Consider the following 22,914-nt stretch of genomic DNA (forward strand, 5'->3'; position numbering starts at 1 on the left):
CTGTCCCTAGGCGCTTCATAGGAGTGATTATCAGACAAAATTTGACACTGAGCCACATATTCGGACAGATGACCAAAAACTTGGTCAAAGAGCTAGGTTTTAAGGAGTATCTTAAAGGAGGAGAGATGTTTAGGCAGGGCATTTCAGCATTTAGGGCCTAAGCAATTGAAAGCACCGCCGCCAATGGTGGAGCGATTAAAATCGAGGATGTGCAAGCGGCTTGAATTGAAGGAGCGCAGAGATCTCGGAGGGTTGTAGGGCTGGACGAGATTACAGAAATAGGGAGGCAAGACCATGGAGGAATTTGAAAACAAATTTAAAAATTGAGGCGTTACTGGACCGGGAACCAATGTAGGTCAGTGAGCACAAGGTCCCTGCAACATCATGGGCCACCTCGACCTGTGAGAGGACACCACCGCAGGTCAGGAGTATGAAGAGCTGGAGCATTGCACTACAGCTTCCAGCACGGGTCGTCCTGAGCGTGTGACGACTTTGAGGTGGGCGACTGGTTGACATCATCAAGGCCCAGGTCGCTGGAACATCGGCGGGGCCCAGGCACAGCGGAGGAGCAGGAAGGTCGTAGCGGAGGAGCGGCAAATGAGGGTACTGGGCCCAGAAGAGCCGAGGGCCCAGGAGCAGCACGGGCCAGCACACACTGCGATATGTGTGCGCACTAGGTCCGTGCAGCAGAGCAGGTCTCCAATCGTCCTGGTTTACCCTTGTCACTGGATAAAGGCCTAGCTCTGTCAAGCCCATGTGGTGGCTGATGTGCAACAGTCACCACACGTTAAAAAAATCCACGCACAGGCATCTTCCACCCCTGGAGTTCAGGACTGGAATATCGGGTCCATCATTGAAACATCTATGAACTCCTCCCTTTTGGTGTGGAAGCAAGTCATCCTCGTTCGAGGGACCGCCTATGTTGATGATGATGATGGGTGATTGGGACTTGGTGTGAGTTAGTATATGGGCATGAGAGTTTTGGATGAGCTCAAATTTATGGAGGGTGGAAGATGGGAGGCCTGTCAGGAAAGCGTTGAAATAGTCAAGTCTAGAGCTAACAAAGGCATGGATGAGGGTTTCAGCAGCAGATGAGCTGAGGCAGGGGTGGAGATGGGTGATGTTACGGAGGTGGAAGCAGGCGGTCTTGGTGATGGTGCGGATATATGGTCAAATACAACACCAAATTTGCAAATGGTCTGGTTCAGCCTCAGTTGCCAGGGAAAGGATGGCGTCGGTGGCTAGGGAACGGAGTTTGTGGCGGGGATCAAAGACAATGGTTTCAATATTCCCAATATTTAGTTGGAGGAAATTTCAGCTCATCTAGTACTGGCTATCAGACAAGCAGTCTGACAATTTCGACAATTTAATGCAAATTTATTTCCTTGGTGATGCTTAGCTGAATGACAAGCTGTCAGTTTGAGGCACTAAACTGAAATGCAAGGTTTCCATGCAGTCCTGAGGATCTTCCGTGTGAGAATATTTTAGCATTATTACTTTTCACTTCTGTTCCCAACCCCAGCTTTGCTTCTCCCAAGTATTTAGAAATGGGTACTTTGGCCGACAGTCTTAGGTTCCAAATCCAATCATTACTTTCGGAATGAATCTTATCAGTCAATGTTTTTAGTTTTTTTAAGTGAATCCTTGCAATGTGGTGTCATGTTTTGAAGAGAGGCATCTCAAATGATTTTTTCACAATTATGAAAGCTGACTGTACTTCACATAATGCTTCAAATGTGAAGTTGATAATATCAGTGCCACTTGGGGTCAGTGTTGGTGCATGCAACAGAAGTAATGATCTGAACAGATGTAATTTAGAGATTTCAGAGTCAAGCAGTTGAATTTTTGTTCCTCTTTTCGTCTCAATTAAATGATCGTTGATTGTCCCGCCACATTTAAATGATGGCGGAGGGGGAGGCCAGAGAAACTAGCTGATTTTCCTGTCTCCAGCTTGCGTACAGCTGACGTTGGGTAAAGCCATAAGGGTAATGGTACATGCTGGGGCCACGGTGGGAAGCCTGCTGAAGGACCTTATTGAGGGAAAGGGCCTGGTGCTGTCCAGCTCTCCTTCACTTCTGACATAACTAGAATCATAGAATCATAAAAATTTACAGCACGTAAGGAGGCCATTTCGGCCCATCATGTCCATGGCGGCTGACAAAGATCTATCCAGACTTATCTCACTTTCCAGCTCTTGGTCCGTAGCTCTGCAGGTTATGGCACTTCAAGTGCACATCCAAGCACTTTTTAAATGTGGTAAGGGTTCCTGCTTCTACCACCCTTTCAGGCAGCGAGTTCTAGACTCCCCCACCACCCTCTGGGTGAAGAAATTCCCCCTCAAATCCCCTCTAAACCTCCTACCAATTACTTTAAATCTATGCCCCCTTGATGTTGATCCCTCTGCTAAGGGAAATAGGCCCTTCCTATCCACTCTATCTAGGGCCCTCATACTTCTCCCCCAGGCCTCCCGCTCACACGCGGGACTGACACATAATCCTTGTTCCCAGACCGGCCCCGCACAGAGTCTGCCCCCACTCCAGCTGAGTAATGAGCTGATGATGCCGGGCTCACTCCGCGCGGCCCCGGGAAGCACAGGGCCCGTCAAAGCTATCGACAACTCACCCAGAGTTTTAAAAATTAAAACTTCTTTGTCGTGTTTCTGCCTCCTTTATTACCGATTCCTCGTTCTATCATTGCTATGAGTATCGCACTGCAGCACAACCACATTTTCCTTTCTGACACAGGTGGCTTTCTTCTATGTGCTGGAGAACCTGCCAGGAGCCTGTCTTGCACCATTAATTAGGCTCAACCCAGGAACATGGGGACAAAACCACTACAGTGAAAAATCCAGGCACCGTATTGATTTCAAAACTACACCCACTGTCAATTTTTTTATCTGATTACACTCCTGCGAATCACCTTGGAACATTTTTCTACATTAAAGGCACTATATAAATTTAAATGCAACAAAGCAAACACAAAGTAAAAGATTTGGAAAATATTATTGAGGACAATTGATGAGAGTGCAGCAGGAATGATGCCTAATTGCTTCTTTAGATTGGAGAAAAACAAAGTGATGGTGTCTGGGTGGCCCACTGTTAACTAGTGTGTCGCATCAGAGGGTTCACGTGGAGACATCTTGATGTTATAACATCTTAAAAAGGCTTCCTCCTTTAGTTATTTATTTTTGTCTGACTAAAGCACAGTGCTGGAATCAACCGTGCCTTAAAAGATGCCTGGAATAAAGAACAAATTCTATTCACCTGTTTATGAAATGTTAATTATGGTCAAGAGCTGCCGACCCTGCCATCAAAACTGAAGTTTATGCTTTATGTAACGTGCCCGAGTTTGAACCATTCCTTCCTCTGTAATACACCTGCTGTAAGAATTGGATGTGCACAATTTTGAAGCAATTTGATAAACGATAGAAGTAAACAGTTTGCATATGACCATCAAAACTGGTTGGGATACTTAATAAATCAATTGCTTAGGTCTCAAGTGTTCCCTTACTGTTTAACAATGTAGTCATTTTAAAGCCTTTTTGATAAGCGCCAGGTGTCAAACCGGCACGCACAGTGCTATGGGATGAGGCATGAAGTATATATTGCTTAATGGCAGCCAGCTGCCACTTCCTGCTGGTTTCAGGCGGGGCAGGCAGATGAGACATGGGAATTAAAATCACCTGGGCCATACGCTGCTGAAGTCAGGATGATTTGCTGCCCGCTCAGACCCCACCCGTCTGATTCCTGCCCTGAGTAAAATTGGGGCTTAGATGCCTGAAATAATAAAGGTTATATTTCCCACCAGAAACCAATTTGATGAGCATAAAAATCTAAAAGTAATCGGATTTATTGTGAGGTTTTTTTTGTTAGGACAAAGAGCCTGCTCCGTAGTTATTTTAAAACTGACATTCATAACTTATTCAGTGTGTATTGCCATAGTTACAATCTACGTTTTTAAGATTTATCAACATGAGCATTTTATGTTCTGTTGTCAGAGTTGGCTGCTTTGGAATTTACATTTTATCTCGCAATCTTTTCACTACCTCACACCAGTGACCCGTGACACCAAAAGGTATTTATTTTTTGGTGAATCCTCTAAATCAATGTTAGATTTACGTATGGCTTACATTTTAACATTTTCATATCAGGACACAAGTAAGTGGGCCACTCCCAGGCCTCTGGCAATTCTGCTGCTGTTGCTTTGGTTGTTAGGAGGAGTATCAAGGCCTGTCGATTTTCATTCCCTTGCTGTGAGGGATCACCTAGCCACCACTCTGATTATCTTTGTAACTAGTACTGTTGGAGATTGTGGATAAATGGGAAATGGTGCAGAAGGAAAGCTTGGAGGAAATCTTTAAAAACAGACAGAACAGGTTTCATTTTGTTGAGCAATGGAGTTTGGTGCAGCCCTACTGTTTTCAACCTTTTAACTTATTAGTTTGACAAGTTGCTACCTTTTACACGTGCCTCTCAACTAACCCAGTTTTGCCAGTCAATTTTAATAGGATGGCATTCCCAAATTTTAAAACACTGATTCTTTTGGAAAATAGATGGAAAATAACCTGTCTGTACTTGTTTTTAACTTTTTTAGTGTTTTACTTTCTGAGCTGGAATATGAGCTTTTTTATTTGAATTTTTGTGCATATAAACTTAGTTTGATTTGACTTTTATAAACGTTATACAGCAGTGTGGACAACTTTGTCTTTTTCCTTGCAACTATTTTGGTTTAAACTATAAATCAAGTACCCCCTTATTAAAGGGGCACTAAAACCGACAAATTAATCAAATGAAACTTTTAGCATTGAAGAATCAAATTCAAATTTGGTTGTCGGGAGTGATGATGCACTCCAGTCCCTTCGGTGCCCACCTCTTGTGGAAGGCCGCAAGCATACCGGTGGATACCGCGTACTCCATCTCTAGGAACATCCTGGCTCGAATGTCTTTTTCCTTACATGTGGGGTCCGGAGTGGGTGTACGCCTTCGACATCTATGAACTTACCTCCTGGATCCAAAGCTATGGACAGTTGCGGTCTCAGGCCTGCAGGCGTATGCCTGCGTAAAGGCCCATGGATCCCAGGGACACAGGCGGTTCGGAAGCATCCCTGGAATCACATGTGCCTGATCAACCATACAAAGGAGAATTCCATTGCAGTCATTTCCGAATGGAATCCCTTAATGATATGCAATGGAATCCCCAAATAATTAAACAATTTAGACAACTCTAATACATATAAATGTTCTGATTTTCAAATTTAATTAAAAGTCTTTTCATTACACCAAATACAATAAAAATTAAATGTTTTGAAAAATAATTTGAAACATTTTAATCTGGACCAATATTTGCATAAACTAATTTTAAGTGTTTGTGCATCATTTTTAATTTTTTAATTTTAAATTTAAGATTTATAATAACCCATACGCTGATGAAAGCAGGTCCTATGCCTACTTTTACCAGCCATAAAAGTTTTGTGGACAATTGCTGGGCAATACTTGGGCAACAACTCTGCACCAGCTAAAGTAATTTGCCAGTCGGTTTGTATGATCTGTCAAGGTGTAGCTTGACAGATCCCAAGCTCTGGGTTTTCGCACATGCGCAGTGCATGCAGATACTCGGAATTTGCGGGACCTTTCAGAAGGATTATGACAGCATATGCTCAGTTGAAGACACTGTAAATTCTGGCCCAAAACCTTTCATCAAGTGTCGCTGACATTGTTAGCATCAAAAAGTTCTCTTTGCAAGCTGGGGAGGAGATTTATACCTGTAGGGGTTGCTCGAGACAAACATTACACGGTATGAACACAAGATCATCTTTTTATCATTATATTCCCCTTTTGCTCTGTTGAAGGTGCAGAATCTCTGCTGAGGTGCAGTTCTAAAGATGTCAATTACCATCAGGTACTTTGCCAAAGTGACCACTATTCATATTGTAGCGTTTGGCAGTGAGCAGGCTATCTGTCTGTGGGGACATCACAGCTGAACTGGATCTTGTTCTCCCCAGTGTGCACACACATACACTCCAGCAAGATCAGGAGCTTTCCCTAACCTAGAGGCGCTTTAATCAATTGCAACATCCTTACTGCTGCTCTAGATGATATCAATTAACAACGTGGACCAAGTCGCTCAAACCTGGGACTTTTCTATCCAGTGTGCCTTATTTACTCACTAGATGAATTAGCTGAGCCATTAAAGTTGAGAAGTTGAGAACACGGGAATTATATATGGACAGTATAAGCTAACAAAGAATTCATGGAGGAATAGCCATGACATCTCAGACTCGAAACTGCAAAAATTTACAACACTAACAGTTTGAAACAAAACTCACAGCTTGCAGAAAAACCTCAAGATCTTAATAGCTCATAATGGGCCTTTGTGTAAAATCAGACCATACTAAGGTCGGCTTATGAGTGGACAAAGGGAAAGAAGGATCAAAGGGGATAGGCTGAACTAGGATGTCACTCTAATTGTATCTTGTTATCTTTTACCGGAAATGTATAACCGTCGTCCCTTTACAATGTAACGTCACTTTGTCTGTAGGAAGTGAATGCAATCTATCACAGTGCATTCCTTCTGTCTGATAAAGTCCTCGATCGAGACTTGCTTTGAAATAAAAGTTTGCTTTGTTTAAGGCAGAAACGGTATTCGTTTCAGTAATTTTGCTGAACCAGATTGAGGAAAAAGAATCCAGAAATCAACATTTGGTGTCAGAAATGGGATCTCAACGGACGACTGCCGAAAACTTGCGAATTAAGAGCCAGATTAGCCTTGGACGAGACGAGGGGAAAGTGGCCACTGGAGTGAGTATGATTTCAATACTGCTCCAGTTTCCCCTGGTTTCAAAAGTCTGAGGAAAGTTTAGCCACTCGCTGGTTCTCAGGTAGTGTCTGAACGAGATCCAGGACAATCTGGTGAATACCTTTCAAACTTAGAATAGGGCTAGATCAAATCCGTGCAGCAACACGGAAGGTAGGCCAGATAGGGCTAAATCGCGTGGGACGCGATCCGTGCGGCGACACGGAAGGTAGGGATAGTTAGAGCTAGATAGGGATAGATCAAATTGCGGGGACGCGATCCGTGCAGCGACACGGAAGGTAGGGATAGTTAGAGCTAGATAGAGATAGATCAAATCGCGGCGACACGAACAGGAAAACCATGCGGCGACATGGAGGGATAGAGAATTCGTGTGGCGACACAAACAGGAAAACCGTGCGGCGACACGGAGGGATAGAGAATCGCGCGAACCGCGTAGGGAAACGCGGAGGTTAGGGAATTACGTAAAATTAAGCCGCGGGACTACGCAGGACTGTGTAAATTTTAAATTGTACTTACGCCAGGTACGGCGTCGATCTTGTATATCAGTTGGTCCGCCTAGGCTCTGGGTAAGATAACTGAAACCACCACGGGGCGACGTGGGGACAATCAGGACTAATTAGGACCCTGATCCAACGTGCGGCGACACAAGGATAGGTAATTTAGATAAAACTACGAATTCCCTGAAAGGTCATGGATCCAAAAATAGAGCCGGCCAAAACAATTAATAGGAAAGAAGAGAGACTCTTGTGAACGTCTGTTTTAAATGAGAAATGCTTGTGTGATTTTTACTGTGGGAAACCGGGGAGTTGTGGTTTGTTTTAACTCCGCCCACTTTTTCAAACAGAATGAACGTTATTTTAACCCTTCGTAGTGTTGTCCTGTATGTGGGAAGTTTAAGAGTGTGAACCTTATTGAATTACAAAGTTTGAATCGGGATTTTGAGATATTCAAAGAAGGCACAGAAAATACTGAGATGGATTCAAAAGGATTCAAAAAAAATTATTATATTAAATCTGCAGTTTAGAAGAGATAGTATAACACGACCTTGAGGCTGGAACAATTGAGATAACGAAAAGCAGTCCACAGCATACATGCCAGACTTCCCTCTAGTTATGGAAAAGACGAAAAAAAAGACATAACGTATTAAATAGGTGCTGAAAGAAAAAAAAATGTTCTGAGATTTTAAATTATGAGAAAAGTTCCATTGCAGTCTGAAAAAGAAATGCATCACTCCTGTCGAGTTGGCAGAAAAACTCCATTAAATTAGGGCTTTCATTGACAGAAGGAGGACATATTAAAAACCGCAGACGTCTTAAAGAAAGAGTGCGCGCACGAGAAACGTACTAGGAGTTCCACTGGGACCTCTGAGAAAGGTATCGATAGACTACGTAGTTAAAATGGTTGGCTTTGCGTTGACCGAGGCTGATGACAAAATTGAATTTCAGTAAACAAATAGCTATTAAAAATGTGTGGTCTCGTTTTAAATCAATCAAAAAAATATCTTTGGCAAGTACTTGAATAAGAAGTTAAAAAATATTGGAGTTTAATCAAATGCTGCCTTTCCTGATGAAGATTTTTTTTTCAGATGGTTACATGAAGTCACGTAATGACATCAGGTCTTCTTACAAACCTGGAAAGGAGTTAACCCTTTCCATTGACAGCCGTTTCATACTGAACATTATCAATTTGGATTTCTTAATAGAAAAAAGACTCACCTAACAGAGGAATGGTGCGATAGTCAGAATAAAAATAAAAACAGAACTAGCTTATGTAATAATACTTGCCTGATACAATAAAGAAATAGATACTCAAACAAAACAAATTGAAGAGTTAAAAGGCTAAGATAAATAAGCTGAAAGGGATCCACAAACCCAACTTAACCCTGACCTCCGATTTCACGGAGTGACCTCGATATGCATGGATATAATGCAGAATCAAGGGATCTGTGGGCCCTGATAAAGCAAACCCTGAGCCCAACTGAGCATGCCCGATTTCTAACTCACCTAGGACGTGCTACTCATGATACATTGGTGGTTGCTCACCCTAACGATGTCCAGGATCGCCTAAACGCTATCTTTAATGCTCTCACCACGACCCTTCAGAAGCCCATCAGTATGGCCGCAGTATTAGAAACTAAACCCAAACGAGAAGAAACTGCCGATGAATTCATGGAAAGATTTATTGAAATATACGGAAGTCAATCAGGAGATAATGCCTTCAGGGAAGGAGAGGATTCTCCTCAATTCTGCGCTATCCTACTTCAGTGCCTGCCCTATTCGATTGCTCACGCTATCCGGACAAATAATATGAATTGGGCAGATAACAATAAAGCCCAGATGGAAAGGGCGGTTAAATATTATTGGCAGGAAAAGAAAGGAGAGGGGGAAGGTGCGCCCCCAACCCGGGTCAAGACTGAATACGTGACTAGAAAGGAAGAGCCGCCTCGGGTGGAAGGACCAAAACCTGACCCAAGGGGATACCAGATGGAACCGCAGTGTTGCGTGCAGGGTTGGGTGGATAAACAGGGATACGGTTATACCAAACACCCAAATGGCCTGGGCCCTGCTAATTACGGACCGCCCTACTGTCCCCGGCCTAGTATGGGAAGAGGTCGGGGCTGGGAAAGACGAGATAGATGCTTTATTTGTGGGCAAGAAGGACATTGGAATAGAAATTGTCCCTCCCGTCAGCACGAAAAAGGAAGAGAAGGGGGGCAAGGATGGGGATCTTACACTAACTTCTCCCAGAACAACCCCTTTGGCCAACCGTCCCCCGATTATTCGTATTGACTACGTAGCTTGATTGTGCAGGGACCCTCCCCGGATGATGAACCGATGATATTGTTAAAAATTCGGAATGAGTGGCAACCCTTCTTGATAGATACGGGAGCCTTCATGTCTTCTGTACAATCAAAGCTTAAACTCCCCGCCTTCACTGAAACACAGGGACTGTCAGGATTCCTGGGACAAGTCTCTACATTCCCGGTGTCAGAACCGGTTAAAATGGGTTACCAGGAAGAATCGGTGGAACATCGATTTGTTATCACAACCAATCTGGACTGTAACTTGATGGCTAGAGACCTCTTCTGCAAATTCCAGTTGCATTTGGAGTGTGGAAATGATGGGATTATTGTAAAACAAGGAACCCTTAAGCGGCAGTATTATACCACTAGAACCCCTCAGTGGTGGTCTCTGGACCTGCCGCAGGCACCCTATCACGTGACCCTAGCATACGATCCCAGTGGAAAGAATCGGGACCTGCAGAACTTTTATCAGGATCACGAAAGGGAAGTGAAGGAAATTCTATTAAGGGCTAGAGTGACTGGACCGGAAGGGAAGGCAGATTTTGTGGAAATGGACAGCCCCCAACGGTGGCACCACATATTACTCGTGAAGTATTACCTCCCCACCACGCTAAAGATTTGGGAGTTATGGTGCGGCAGGCTATAGACGAGGCTGACCCTACCAGCCGGGATGTGCAAATTGTAAAACATGGCCGAACAGTCCAATTCCACGGGGACCCCGAGAAGGTCTTAACGACTCTGCAGCATCATACTGGCTCTGGCATACCTGACTATGTGGATCCTCATGTGTGGGCAAAGGACCCCTCCCAAATGGGTTATACTTCCATTGATCCGATTGATATCCCAGTGCAGGGCAATGTGGACTGGCCCTCTATCCGACAGTACCCACTGAAATCACAGGCAATACCGAGTATCCACCGACTGATTAAGGGGCTAGTGGAACAGGGGATTTTGGTCCAATGCCAGTCCCCGTGTAATACTCCTATACTGGCAGTCCCTAAGCCAGGCAAGCCAAACGAATACCGTTTAGTTCAAGACCTTCGAGCTATCAATGCTATCGTCCAGCCCCTGCACGCTCTGGTTCCCAACCCAGCACAGATACTGTCATTAATCCCAGCAAACGCCAAGATCTTCGCAATAATAGACCTTCAACATGCCTTCTTCGCTTTGCCGCTAGCCCAGGCGAGTCAGTACCTATTCGCCTTCACTTACCAGGGACAGCAATATACCTGGACTAGACTTCCCCAAGGGTTCATCCACTCCCCGACCTTATTCTCAAGGAGCCTGCAGAGACAGTTACAGCCTCTCACGCTGACTAAGGGATCCACTTTGATTCAGTATGTGGACGATTTACTAGTAGCCAGCGCAGATGAACCAAGTAATCAGGAGGATGCTAATCAGTTACTGAATTACTTGTCATCCCTGGGATACATAGTTTCACCATCAAAGGTCAAAATTGGCCAGTCTCAAGTCAAATTTCTTGGGATCATTTTATCAGGCACCCACCGAGCCTTGGAGGCTAGTCGAATCGAACCCACCTGCCAGTTTCCAGTCACTAGCACGGCTCGACAAATGCGACAGTGGTTGGGGATGATCAATTACTGCAGATCCTGGATCCCTAATGTTGCCCTGATGACTAAGCACCTCACACCGTATACAAATAAGGAAGGCAGCTTTGAAATAGAAACCGCAGACGTCCAAGCCTTTAAGGAACTAAAGACAGCCCTGCTGCAAGCTCCGGCTTTGGGCCGACCCCTCTATGACCGGCCCTTTCAACTGTACTGTACAATCCTGAAAGACTGTGCTACCGTTGTCTTAACTCAGAAACACGGGGATAAGCATAGGCCTGTTGCCTACTACTCTTCCAAAATAGACCCCGTTGCCTTGGGACACCCTGTATGCACTCAAATATTAACCGCCATCTACAATAGCCTTCAATCCGCTGCCAACATCACCCTCCAGCAGGATATTGTTGTGTACACCTCTCACTCCGTAGCTGCCCTCCTGGGCCAACTGCAGACTCAACACCTTACCATGGCCAGGCAAAGCAGATATGAGATCTACTTACTAAACAATCCTAAGCTGACCTTTCGGCACTGTACTGCAATTAATCCGGCCTGTTTTCTTACTGAGCCACCCCAAGATGAGGAAGAACCCAGTCATGATTGTTTATCTTTAATTCAAGAGGCCTCATCAGTCAGGGAAAATTTAGTTGATGTACCAATGGAAGATCCAGACTGTATTATGTATGTTGACGGAAGTTCTTCTATTAATCCAGAAGGTACACGAATCTCAGGATACGCCATAGTAAACCAGGAGAATCAGGTCTTGGAATCTGCCGCCTTTGAAACTGCCTATTCTGCCCAACAAGCTGAACTATTCGCCCTCACCCGAGCCTGTATCTTGGCCAAAGACCTCAAAGTCAATATCTATACCGACTCTAGGTATGCCTTTGGGGTGGCCCATGATTTCGGACAATTATGGAAAAATAGGGGATTCCTAACCTCACAGGGGAATGAGATATCCCATAAGCAACTAGTATCTGATTTGTTGCAAGCCCTCATGTTCCCCAAGCACATTGCCATTGTTAAATGTACCGCCCACACCACCGGAAAATCCCCGGTTGATATAGGGAACCACTGTGCTGACAAAGAGGCTAAACAGGCCTCTCGTGACCAACAAATGGTAGTGCCCAAAATGATGAGTCAGACTAAAAATCCTGCAAAGGATAAGTTAGCCTCGGAAAAACCAATGCCAACCATCCAAGATGTTATTAAAGCACAGGAGGACGCTCCTGAAAAAGAAAAACTGTTGTGGAAAAATTATAGATGTACTTATGACAATGTTTCTAAACTCTGGACCACTCCCCCGGAACAGACTTGCATGTCTGACGAGTTGGCTCTATGGGTTATTGAATGTATGCATTTTGCTACTCATTGTGGAGCAAGGACCACGAGTGACACACTTTTGGCTACTTGGTGGCACCCTAGACTCCAGACGCTCGCCCAGAACATCAGTAGTCGTTGCCTGGTTTGCCAGCAACATAATCCAGGGAAGGGAGTCCCCTGTGATTGGGGTAAAACGCTCCTACCCGAAGGTCCCTTTGAGACATTTCAGTTGGACTACATTGAGTTGCAAAAAGTTCAGTATTACAAATATGTGTTAGTAATAGTAGATGTGTTTAGCAGATGGATTGAAGCCTACCCTACCCTGGACAATAAGGCTCAAACTGTTGTTAAGGTATTAATGAGGGAAATTGTTCCTAGATATGGTATCTCAGCTCGACTGATGACCACCTATGTTCTTTCTCTGACTCAGGCTCTGCGACTAGCTCACAACCAGGTTCGAGAGGCTCACTTCGACCTCCCAGTTTTACCCGAATCATCCCTCGTGGTACCAGAGAAGTATGTCCTGATTAAGAAATGGATTCAGAAGGGATTAGAGCCACGATGGGAGGGGCCTTTTCAGGTGTTACTCACTACCCCCACTGCAGCCAAGGTTGAGGGGAAAAGTGCCTGGGTTCACCTGCACCACTGCAAGCTCACCACCCTCTAACGCACCTATTTTACTGGTTATTCTAATTCCTGTTTCTGTTCCAGATTTCCTCTTCTCCATAGCTGAACAAAGCCGTTGACATCCTAATTGTAACATGGACCAGTTTGAACTTTTACCCGTAGTGATAGACAGCCAGCTACACCGATGGTGACCTAATAAGAGAGACGGGAAAACCGAACTCTTTTAATCAGCAAAATATCCTAAGTGTTATCATGGAATGATAAAAGGGGGGAATGAGAATGTAAACTGAACATGGATATTAAATGTATACAGACATTAAAGTCGAGAAGTTGAGAACATGGGAATTATATATGGACAGTATAATCTAACAAAGAATTCATGGAGGAATAGCCATGACATCTCAGACTCGAAACTGCAAAATGTTACGACACTAACAGTTTGAAACAAAACTCACAGCTTGCAGAAAAACTTCAAGATCTTAATAGCTCATAATGGGCCTTTGTGTAAAATCAGACCATCCTAGGAAAAATGAGTGGACAAAGGGAAAGAGGGATCAAAGGGGATAGGCTGAACTAGGATGTCACTCTAATTGTATCTTGTTATCTTTTACCGAAAATGTATAACCGTCGTCCCTTTACAATGTAACGTCACTTTGTCCGTAGGAAGTGAATGCAATCTATCACAGTGCATTCCTTCTGTCTGATAAAGTCCTCGATCGAGACTTGCTTTGAAATAAAAGCTTGCTTTGTTTAAGGCAGAAACGGTATTCGTTTCAGTAATTTTGCTGAACTAGATTGAGGGAAAAGAATCCAGAAATCAACAGTCCCTCGGAATCGAGGATGACTTGCTTCCACGCTAAAAATGAGTTCTCAGGTGACTATAGAGTCCAATGCGGGACCTACAATCTCTGTCACAGGTGGGGCAGACAGTGGTTGAAGGAACGGGTGGGTGGGGGGCCTGGGTTGCCGCGCGCTCCTGCTGTCTGCGCTTGGCTTCAGCTTGATTTCGGCAAAGAGACTCGGTGTTCAGCGCCTTCCTGGATGCTTTTCCTCTACTTTGGGCAGTCTTGGGCCAGGGATTCCCAGGTGCCGGTGGAGATGTTACATTTTTTCAAGGAGGCTTTGAGGGTGTCCTTGACGCATTTCCTCTACACACGTGGGACTCGCTTGCCGTGTCGGAGCTCTGAGTAGAGCGTTGTTTTGGGAGTCTCGTGTCAGGCACGCGGACAATGTGGCCCGACCAGCAGAGCTGACCGAGCGTGATCAGTGCTTCGATGCTGGGGATGTTGGCCTGAGTGAGCACACGGACGTTGGTGCACCTATCCTGCCAATGGATTTGCAGGATCTTGCGGAGGCATCGTTGGTGTTGCTTCTCCAGTGTTTTGAGGTGCCTGCTGTACATAATCCATGCTCTGAGCCATATAGGTGGGTGGGTATCACCACTGCTCTATGGACCATGAGCTTGGTGCCAGGTTTGAGGTCTTGGTCTTCAAACACTCTATTTCTCAGGCGACCAAAAGCTGCGCTGGCACACTGAAGGTGGTGTTGGACCTTGTCGTCGATGTCTACCTTTGCTGATCGTAGGCTCCCAACGTATGGAAAATGGTCCACATTGTCCAAGACCTTGTCATGGATTTTGATAACCGGTGGGCAATGCTGTGTGGCAGGAGTAAGTTGGTAGAGGACCTTTGTCTTATGGATGTTTAGTGTAAGGCCCATGCTCTCGTATGCCTCGGTGAAGATGTTGACGATGGCTTGAAGTTCGGTCTCTGAGTGTGCACAGGTGGAAGCTCTGATTTGTTGATGCCTGCATATTATAGGATGAAGGAAACACTGAGGGAGGTATGGACTGCAACACGTTTGAGATCCTAGGAAAAATGAGTTGGTATTTGCTTGTTACTTCCCCATGAAAAACAGAAGCAAGATCCACTCCATGGATATCCCTTCTGCTCAACTCAAGATGGTTAGTGATAGCACCAGCACATTGTTCACAATTTTATTCCCACTCAATGCAAACCAAATTTTCATGGGCTTGTATCCTCACACCCTTTAGTCTGGCATCATTCACAGTTGCCTTGAAGTTCTAAAAGTAATATTCATGGTGTAAATCTCACTCATCCTCACTGCTCTTGGCTAAGATACGAATAAAATGCACAATTTTAATGTTTTTCTCTAATCTTCGCTCCTGTGAGAAAATCCAGCTGGCAGAAATGTTGCAACCCTATCCCTCGGTTGCTGATGCATAACTTTTAGAAACAAAGCTCTCACTGAGTAAGTCAGTAAAACTTTTTGTCTAAAAGTCTTGTGACTGTTTACACAATCGTGTACATTTCTCCAGAACCTAATAATTTGCACCTTGTTTGAAAACGAAGATGTCACTGAAGGGGATATTTTAGTAGCTTTTATAATGCCCCAATGGTCTGGCAGTTGTGGAAATAACAGTCACCATTTTGGCCAGTCAGCACTCTAACTCCATTTGCACAGGAGATGCTCTGTCTAATAACTCAAGGTGTGTGGGGCCACTCTTCTCTCCTAATTGTGATCATTGAAGGATGTCATCCTTTACTTACCAACTGCTATATGGAACTGAGAGCAAAAGCAATGTTTTCTTTCTGTAAATTGCTATTTTGGCAGCAGCATTATGGATTTATTTTAAATGTGTGAAAGCCTTCCTCAATATAGCGAAGACAACTTAAATTGAATACAATAAGAATTTGTACCTATTGTTCCAAAATGTAATTTGAATGCCAATGATTTTAAGAAACAAAAAGTTTTCATATTGGCTGCTTGACTTACAGCTCATAGAATTAAATACTGGTACTGTGGAAATGCCAGGATATAGATTAAACATCGGTTTCCTCCAGTTAAAAGGCTAAGGAAAGAGACTATATGGTGATTAACTGCAGTAAAATTCTGAAGATGGAGTGTAAGTGTGAAAACTTCTCTGTGTGTTTGAACTGCTTCCATGCCTCTGCATTAGGACTGTTCTTAAAGGGGCTTCTAATGGAGTATTACCCCCTGTTCATATGTTTTATTAGTTTGAATATGGAACAATTCCCTATTTACTTTTATTATTTGGGATAGTTTGAGCAGTTAGTCTGGCTGAAACTTGGAAAAAAATGTTGGCAGAATCCTTTTGGTAGTTTTGGTGTATATTAGTTTCTGGGTAATGAGGGATCTGTGAGAAATAATGTTAGAACCAAGGGAGCAGGATCTGTCCCTTTATCAAAGATGGCTGCCTGGAGGGACTTCTATTCAGGATAGACCGGAAAGGCTAGAAAGGTAAAGCAGGTCAGTCCACCCAATCAGCAAGCAGCAGAAGAATATAACAGTTAGGTGCTGGAGTAGGCCATATGTCCCCTTGAGCCTGCTCTGCCATTAAATAAGATCATGGCTGATCTTCAACCTCAACTCCACTTTCCCACCCGATCTCCATTATCCCTTGATTCCCCTAGAGTCCAAATATCTATCTATTTCAGCCTAGAATATACTCAACGGTTCAACATCAACAACCCTTTGCATAAATGAAAACCACAAATCATTAAGTTCAAAACTATGAATCAAAAGTGTGCAGTCAGAAGCAGCTACAAATTAAAAAAGGTTAAATTAAATCACTCAAAATACTTTTGGAAAATATTTTTACCAACCAACTTGGGTTCTTCACCCAATTTAGCATTTACTGTTGGAATTAAGGTTAGTAATGTAATAGACATAAAATATATGAAATTTACAAGAAAAAATTAAACTTATCTATACAATACAATTTTCTATGTTAGATTGCCTCTAATAATTTTTTCAATCAACCACATGTGTCTAAGTGAGAGCAGGCCCCCAGGTATATAAAGATCACTGAGGAGACTTGCTATTATTTGCAGTGTGTGCCAGGAGTCACTTGGATAGATTTTCCTGTTTACTGTACCAAGGTGCAGTGAGAAGGAAATAGAGGAAACCCTGTTACGTTAGTCTCTGCCTCCACCTGCACTGCCCCAGGATCTTCTCTATTTCGTCAACACCTAGGACTCGAATTCTAAAAGAAAAGGTGTAATTGATGCCTGTTCGGGACCAATGGAAGAAACAAGAAGCTATTTAAAGTGACATGAAACAGACAAAATTTGCAAGTGGGATGATGGACATGGTGAGATAAATGCACAGAATAGTATGTAGATTGCAGAAAGCTCATGGGAAAATGTTCTCCGTGCCACAAACATACCCGTGTGGTTCCTGAGGACAATGATATTAGGGCCATCAGTTATGTTGCAGAGGCTATCTGCACTTGAGAAGGCAGCGATGCAGAGTAAAAGCACAGAATTCTGTTAATCATTCACAGTGCAAAGTTCACATTGTATGTACTCAGGATCAGCATGTTACTAATAGGACTGCAAACATTTACTTTTCATTATCATGGAATGATTGAATTTGATTTTTTTCATACAATATAGGCATTCAAATTAGTAATGTAAAAAGGATGCCTTTATGGGTTGTGAGGTTTCAAATGGACAGTTTCTAAATGATACACAGGACTTAGCTTCGAATTTTAGGTTATTGCTTTGTCATTTTGTCTATTATGTACACTAAAATAGTGTTAAAAATACATTTATTATGAATATCTACCTGAACTTATAAGATATCCCAATATGAAGGCAATCATTAATTGGACATAAGAGCATAAAATTACAGAAGCACACAGCAGATCCACAAGCATCTGAAACGATAGGATGCTATCTTGGCTGGAGATCCTTCATCAGAACCAATCCAATGTTCTCTTTTCTGATGCTCTGTATTTCCAGAAATTTCTACTTTTATTTCACATTTACAGCATTTATTTATTTTTTTAAATTTTTAAACACTTCATTGCATTTCGTATGCATGACGGGGTGAAGTTCTTCACTCTTAACACATACTTCCTGTTGTACCTATAATATAATTTAACCTCACGTTTTAAAAAACTTTCTGTGAACTGTATGTTTTCCAGATGGTGACAATCTGTATAAGGAATGCTCCTGAGAATGAGTCAGGTACATATTACTTTTTTTAAAAAAAATCTGTTTTTAATTTTTGACATTTTCCTATAAAAAAAAATGTAACATTAAGAAATGTTACAGATACCAAATCTTATTGATATGAGCTGATCTATGGCATTGCTCACGTGTAGTCTTGGATCTGAAAAATGGTTGTGGCATTAGAATTTCCACGGGGGTTTCCTAATCTCCTGCCGTAACTTTGGTGGAAACCGTGGAGAAATGGCGGAAACAGTTGGTTACGTCCAAATCCTGCCAAAGTTACAGCAGCATATCGAGAGAACCCCTGTGGAAATGCAACCCTGTGATGTTTAACTGCTAAGACTTTATCATTATCCATCTGTTTAAAGCAAATGGTCAAGTACACTCCGTGGCAAAAGTAGTGCAAATAAATATATTCTGAGTTCAATCAGATGCTAATTGTTGATGGAAATTCATGGATCCCACCCTTGGTGAAAGTCCAGGCAATCAAGGTCAAAAAAACAGCAGGACTGGCATTTCGTAAATACTTTTGACACTTGAAGCATGCCCTCTGAAGTTTGATGAACACACACTAGACGCTTCACACAATGGATATAAGTATAATGGCAGCTTGCTGTGTGGGAAGAAAGATCAAATAACATTCTGAATATTGATCCAAATTAATTTGTGTAATTTTTGATATGTTCATTATACAAGAAAATAATATTCCACTAAGATTACATTTCTTCTGACTGTTCTTTTAAAAGCAAACTTTTATCCATTGAGCCTCATCCATAAAAGTGTCAAAATTACTCAATATTTCCATGTAAACTTCTATTCTGAAAATGTAAATTAGCAGTAATGTAATATTTGGCTTTTGTTGCTGACGTAAGTTGTAAGGTGAAATTTGAGCAGCATCCTGCCAACGATACCTCTGATGGTGAGCTTTTTGATCTCAGATGGGAGAGGTGATGAATGGAAGTGAGCCACCTCATCATTGGGAGGGATGGAGTGTCACTGGGTGAGTCACACCAGGCTTCTGGGCATGTTCTAATAATCAGATGTAGAATGGCAGGAGGAAAGCCAACAAGAGGAGAAAGTACAGTTTTACAACCAGGATAACATAAATTCCAAAGAGGAGAAATCTAAGCAGTTAATAAATCAATAAAATCTTGATTTTATGTTAGTTTGTAACAGGACATCTGATTTTCATACCACATTCAGAATTTAAAAAATAGCACCATGGAATGATTTTATTCCACAAGCAATCTGTAACTGAAAAACTAAATATAGGATGTTTGTTTAAATATATGTAGGCACTTGGTATTTTTGCTAGTCACATCAGTGTATAGGAAATTAGTTTAAAGCTTATGTTATAAAACTTTAATTTCAAGTACTGAAAAACAACAAAATTAAATTTTTAACAAGATACTCTGTCATGAAAACATTTGATCAAGAGTTGCTCCTTACATTACAGTTCATACATAACAACAGTCAACTCACTGGAGAATAGTTCACTCTGAACATCTAGATAGGAATAGTGCAATCAAGCAGACGTAACATGGATTCATGAAGGGAAATCATGTTTAACTAATTTACTGGAATTCTTTGAGGATATAGCGAGCATGGTGGATAGAGGTGTACCGATGGATGTGGTGTATTTAGATTTCCAAAAGGCATTCGATAAGCTGCACACAAAAGGTTACTGCAGAAGATAAAGGTACGCGGAGTCAGAGGAAATGTATTAGCATGGATTGAGAATTGGCTGGCTAACAGAAAGCAGAGAGTCGGGATAAATGGGTCCTTTTCGGGTTGGAAATCGGTGGTTAATGGTGTGCCACACGGATCGGTGCTGGGACCACAACTGTTTACAATATACATAGATGACCTGGAAGAGGGGACAGAGTGTAGTGTAACAAAATTTGCAGATGACACAAAGATTAGTGAGAAAGCAGGTTGTGTAGAGGACACAGAGAGGCTGCAAAGAGATTTAGATAGGTTAAGCGAATGGGCTAAGGTTTGGCAGATGGAATACAATGTCGGAAAATGTGAGGTCATCCACCTTGGGAAAAAAAAACAGTAAAAGGGAATATTATTTGAATGGGGAGAAATTACAACATGCTGCGGTGCAGAGGGACCTGGGGGTCCTTGTGCATGAATCCCAAAAAGTTAGTTTGCAGGTGCAGCAGGTAATCAGGAAGGCGAATGGAATGTTGGCCTTCATTGCGAGAGGGACGGAGTACAAAAGCAGGGAGGTCCTGCTGCAACTGTATAGGGTATTGGTGAGGCCGCACCTGGAGTACTGCGTGCAGTTTTGGTCACCTTACTTAAGGAAGGATATACTAGCTTTGGAAGGGGTACAGAGCCGATTCACTAGGCTGATTCCGGAGATGAGGGAGTTACCTTATGATGATAGATTGAGTAGACTGGGTCTTTACTCGTTGGAGTTCAGAAGGATGAGGGGTGATCTTATAGAAACATTTAAAATAATGAAGGTGATAGACAGGATAGAGGCAGAGAGGTTGTTTCCACTGGTCGGGGAGACTAGAACTCGGGGGCACAGCCTCAAAATACAGGGGAGCCAATTTAAAACCGAGTTGAGAGGGAATTTCTTCTCCCAGAGGGTTATGAATCTGTGGCATTCTCTGCCCAAGGAAGCAGTTGAGGCTAGCTCATTGAATATATTCAAATCCCAGATAGATAGATTTTTAACCAATAAGGGAATTAAGGGTTATGGGGAGCGGGCGGGTAAGTGGAGCTGAGTCCACGGCCAGATCAGCCGTGATCTTGTTGGGTGGCGGAGCAGGCTCGAGGGGCTAGATGGTCTACTCCTGTTCCTAATTCTTCTGTTCTTATGTTCTTATTAATGTTGGGGAAGTCCAGAACCAGGGGTCACAGTCTAAGGATAAGGGGTAAGCCATTTAGGACCGAGATGAGGAAAAACTTCTTCACCCAGAGAGTGGTGAACCTGTGGAATTCTCTACCACAGAAAGTTGTTGAGGCCAATTCACTAAATATATTCAAAAAGGAGTCCTTACTACTAGGGGGATCAAGGGGTATGGTGAGAAAGCAGGAATGGGGTACTGAAGTTGCATGTTCAGCCATGAACTCATTGAATGGTGGTGCAGGCTCGAAGGGCCGAATGGCCTACTCCTGCACCTATTTTCTATGTTTCTATGAACCACTTCGAAGTATTACTGAGCGATATGACAAGACGCTATATAAATGGTGGTATTTTTCTTTCTTTCAGTGACCAATTGTATCATGTCGTACAGCACACAATTATACAAACCAGGCAGGCCATACATTGCTCGTTTTCTAATATATAACCCATATTGTCCAAAGCTGCATTCTCCCAGAAGGTTTCTAATCTTTGATATGGTCGAAGAGGTCTTTGTTATCTGAGCTTTTTCACCAATAACAGAAATGTTGCTGCCCACATTAGTACCACATCAGGATGGGCAGAGTTGAAGGCATCATTAGAAAAGTTCTTACTTGTGTCATTTTTATGTGACAGGGAGATGGAGAAATTCATTTTATAGTCAGAGATTAATCTAACCTGAGGTTGCGATAGTGTCTTAAACTGAGAGATGGGCTCTAGTTCTTTCATTTTTATTCGGGGCGTCTATTTCTGCTAGCAGTTGGCAACAGAATTGAACCACCTGCTGATGTTTTCTGTGTCCTTGACTGATATTTATCCTAGGGTCACCATGTCAACACTTTCAATTTATCAAGAAATTATCTGGAGTTAATCACTGGGAAATATTATGTCTGGTACATTATTAGATATGGATTGTATATATCATTTTGTGCAGCATCTTGTTCAGATTTCTTTGAAACTTTTATCATGATAGGAATCTTCAAGTGCAACTGACAAAGAAATCTAAAGATTGTTCCCAAAACTAGTCAAAACATCATAATTTTGTGGCTTCCACAGATATGCTTACTATGCTCTTAATCCTTCTGAAGTTTAGGTTTAAAGTTCCCATATCTATCCCCCTCCCATGTTTCTTTGACACATGTATTGTATGTGAAATCACTGGCATATCGTGATTCAATTTGAAAAGGGGCTTGAAACAGGCGTCGGATCCCCAGTTTGCATAGGCAATGGGTCTAACATCATTTCAGGTGGGGGCCCTCACCAATATGGCATCCGGGGCACTTGTGGCGTGGACTTCTGAGCGCTGCACACAGCATGTCATATTGGACCCTACACCTGTAAGATTCCAAAATTCATGGAAACCCCCCCTCCCCCCCAATGTTTGGACTCACTGAAAAGGAAATTCGATTTGGGCCTATTAAACAGAAAGTTTGGGATCCTAAAATGCATACGGAAGAAATCTATGAGTTTTAACCAAGGTTTGGAACTTTAAAGGTGCATGTTGGGCCTGTAAAGGGAAAAAGGTTGCAAACCAGGGGATGGGATCAACCTCTGTAAAGCCAGTTTGGATATTGGAGTTAATCAAATTGTCTGAGGGAACTGTTTAACCTCAGTCAGCCCCCTAGAAGACATTAACATTTCAACAATTGACCCACGGAAGAGCAGTCCCCACCCTAATCACAAGACCCATTCAACACATGCATAATTCTAATCGCCTTTCCAACCTGCATAGAAATCTCGGACCCAGAAAGGCAACTCGAAACCAGAGTATAACTTCAACAATAGCTGGGAGTTCATCAGCTCATAAATAAGGGGTATCACAATCCCAAAGTCTATCAACGTCAGATTAAAACATTTAATCAAGTTTCAGTTAGCTCGCCCGCCAAAACTTATACAAAGAAGACCACTTAAAATCAATGGGCA

The 22,914-nt window shown here is 42.8% G+C and overlaps 1 protein-coding gene and 1 long non-coding RNA gene across 2 annotated transcripts in view; both read left to right on the forward strand.

The window, feature by feature from the left end:
• The window catches only part of LOC139268499 (uncharacterized), a 65,054-nt gene that overhangs the window by 5,577 nt on the left and 36,563 nt on the right, over positions 1-22,914 (forward strand). The window contains exon 2 of the long non-coding RNA XR_011594040.1: positions 18,104-18,146. This is a non-coding gene — a long non-coding RNA (uncharacterized lncRNA). The remainder of the gene's footprint in view (positions 1-18,103; positions 18,147-22,914) is intronic.
• Positions 12,244-13,847, forward strand: LOC139268495 (protein NYNRIN-like). Its single transcript, XM_070886733.1, has 2 exons — positions 12,244-13,020; positions 13,216-13,847. The coding sequence occupies exons 1-2, from the start codon at positions 12,299-12,301 to the stop codon at positions 13,235-13,237; spliced, it is 744 nt and encodes a 247-aa protein (XP_070742834.1). The 5' UTR covers positions 12,244-12,298; the 3' UTR covers positions 13,238-13,847.

The sequence above is a fragment of the Pristiophorus japonicus genome, chromosome 1 (assembly GCF_044704955.1).
Source record: "Pristiophorus japonicus isolate sPriJap1 chromosome 1, sPriJap1.hap1, whole genome shotgun sequence".
In the NCBI taxonomy this organism is placed as follows: Eukaryota; Metazoa; Chordata; class Chondrichthyes; family Pristiophoridae; genus Pristiophorus; species Pristiophorus japonicus.

Bases quoted from the DNA above. Each gene is read 5' to 3' on its own strand.
- LOC139268495 (XM_070886733.1), top strand. From the start codon at position 12,299: ATGGTAGTGCCCAAAATGATGAGTCAGACTAAAAATCCTGCAAAGGAT. The intron at 13,021-13,215 runs GTATGTCCTGAT...TTTCTGTTCCAG, and splicing joins TCCCTCGTGGTACCAGAGAA to ATTTCCTCTTCTCCATAGCT.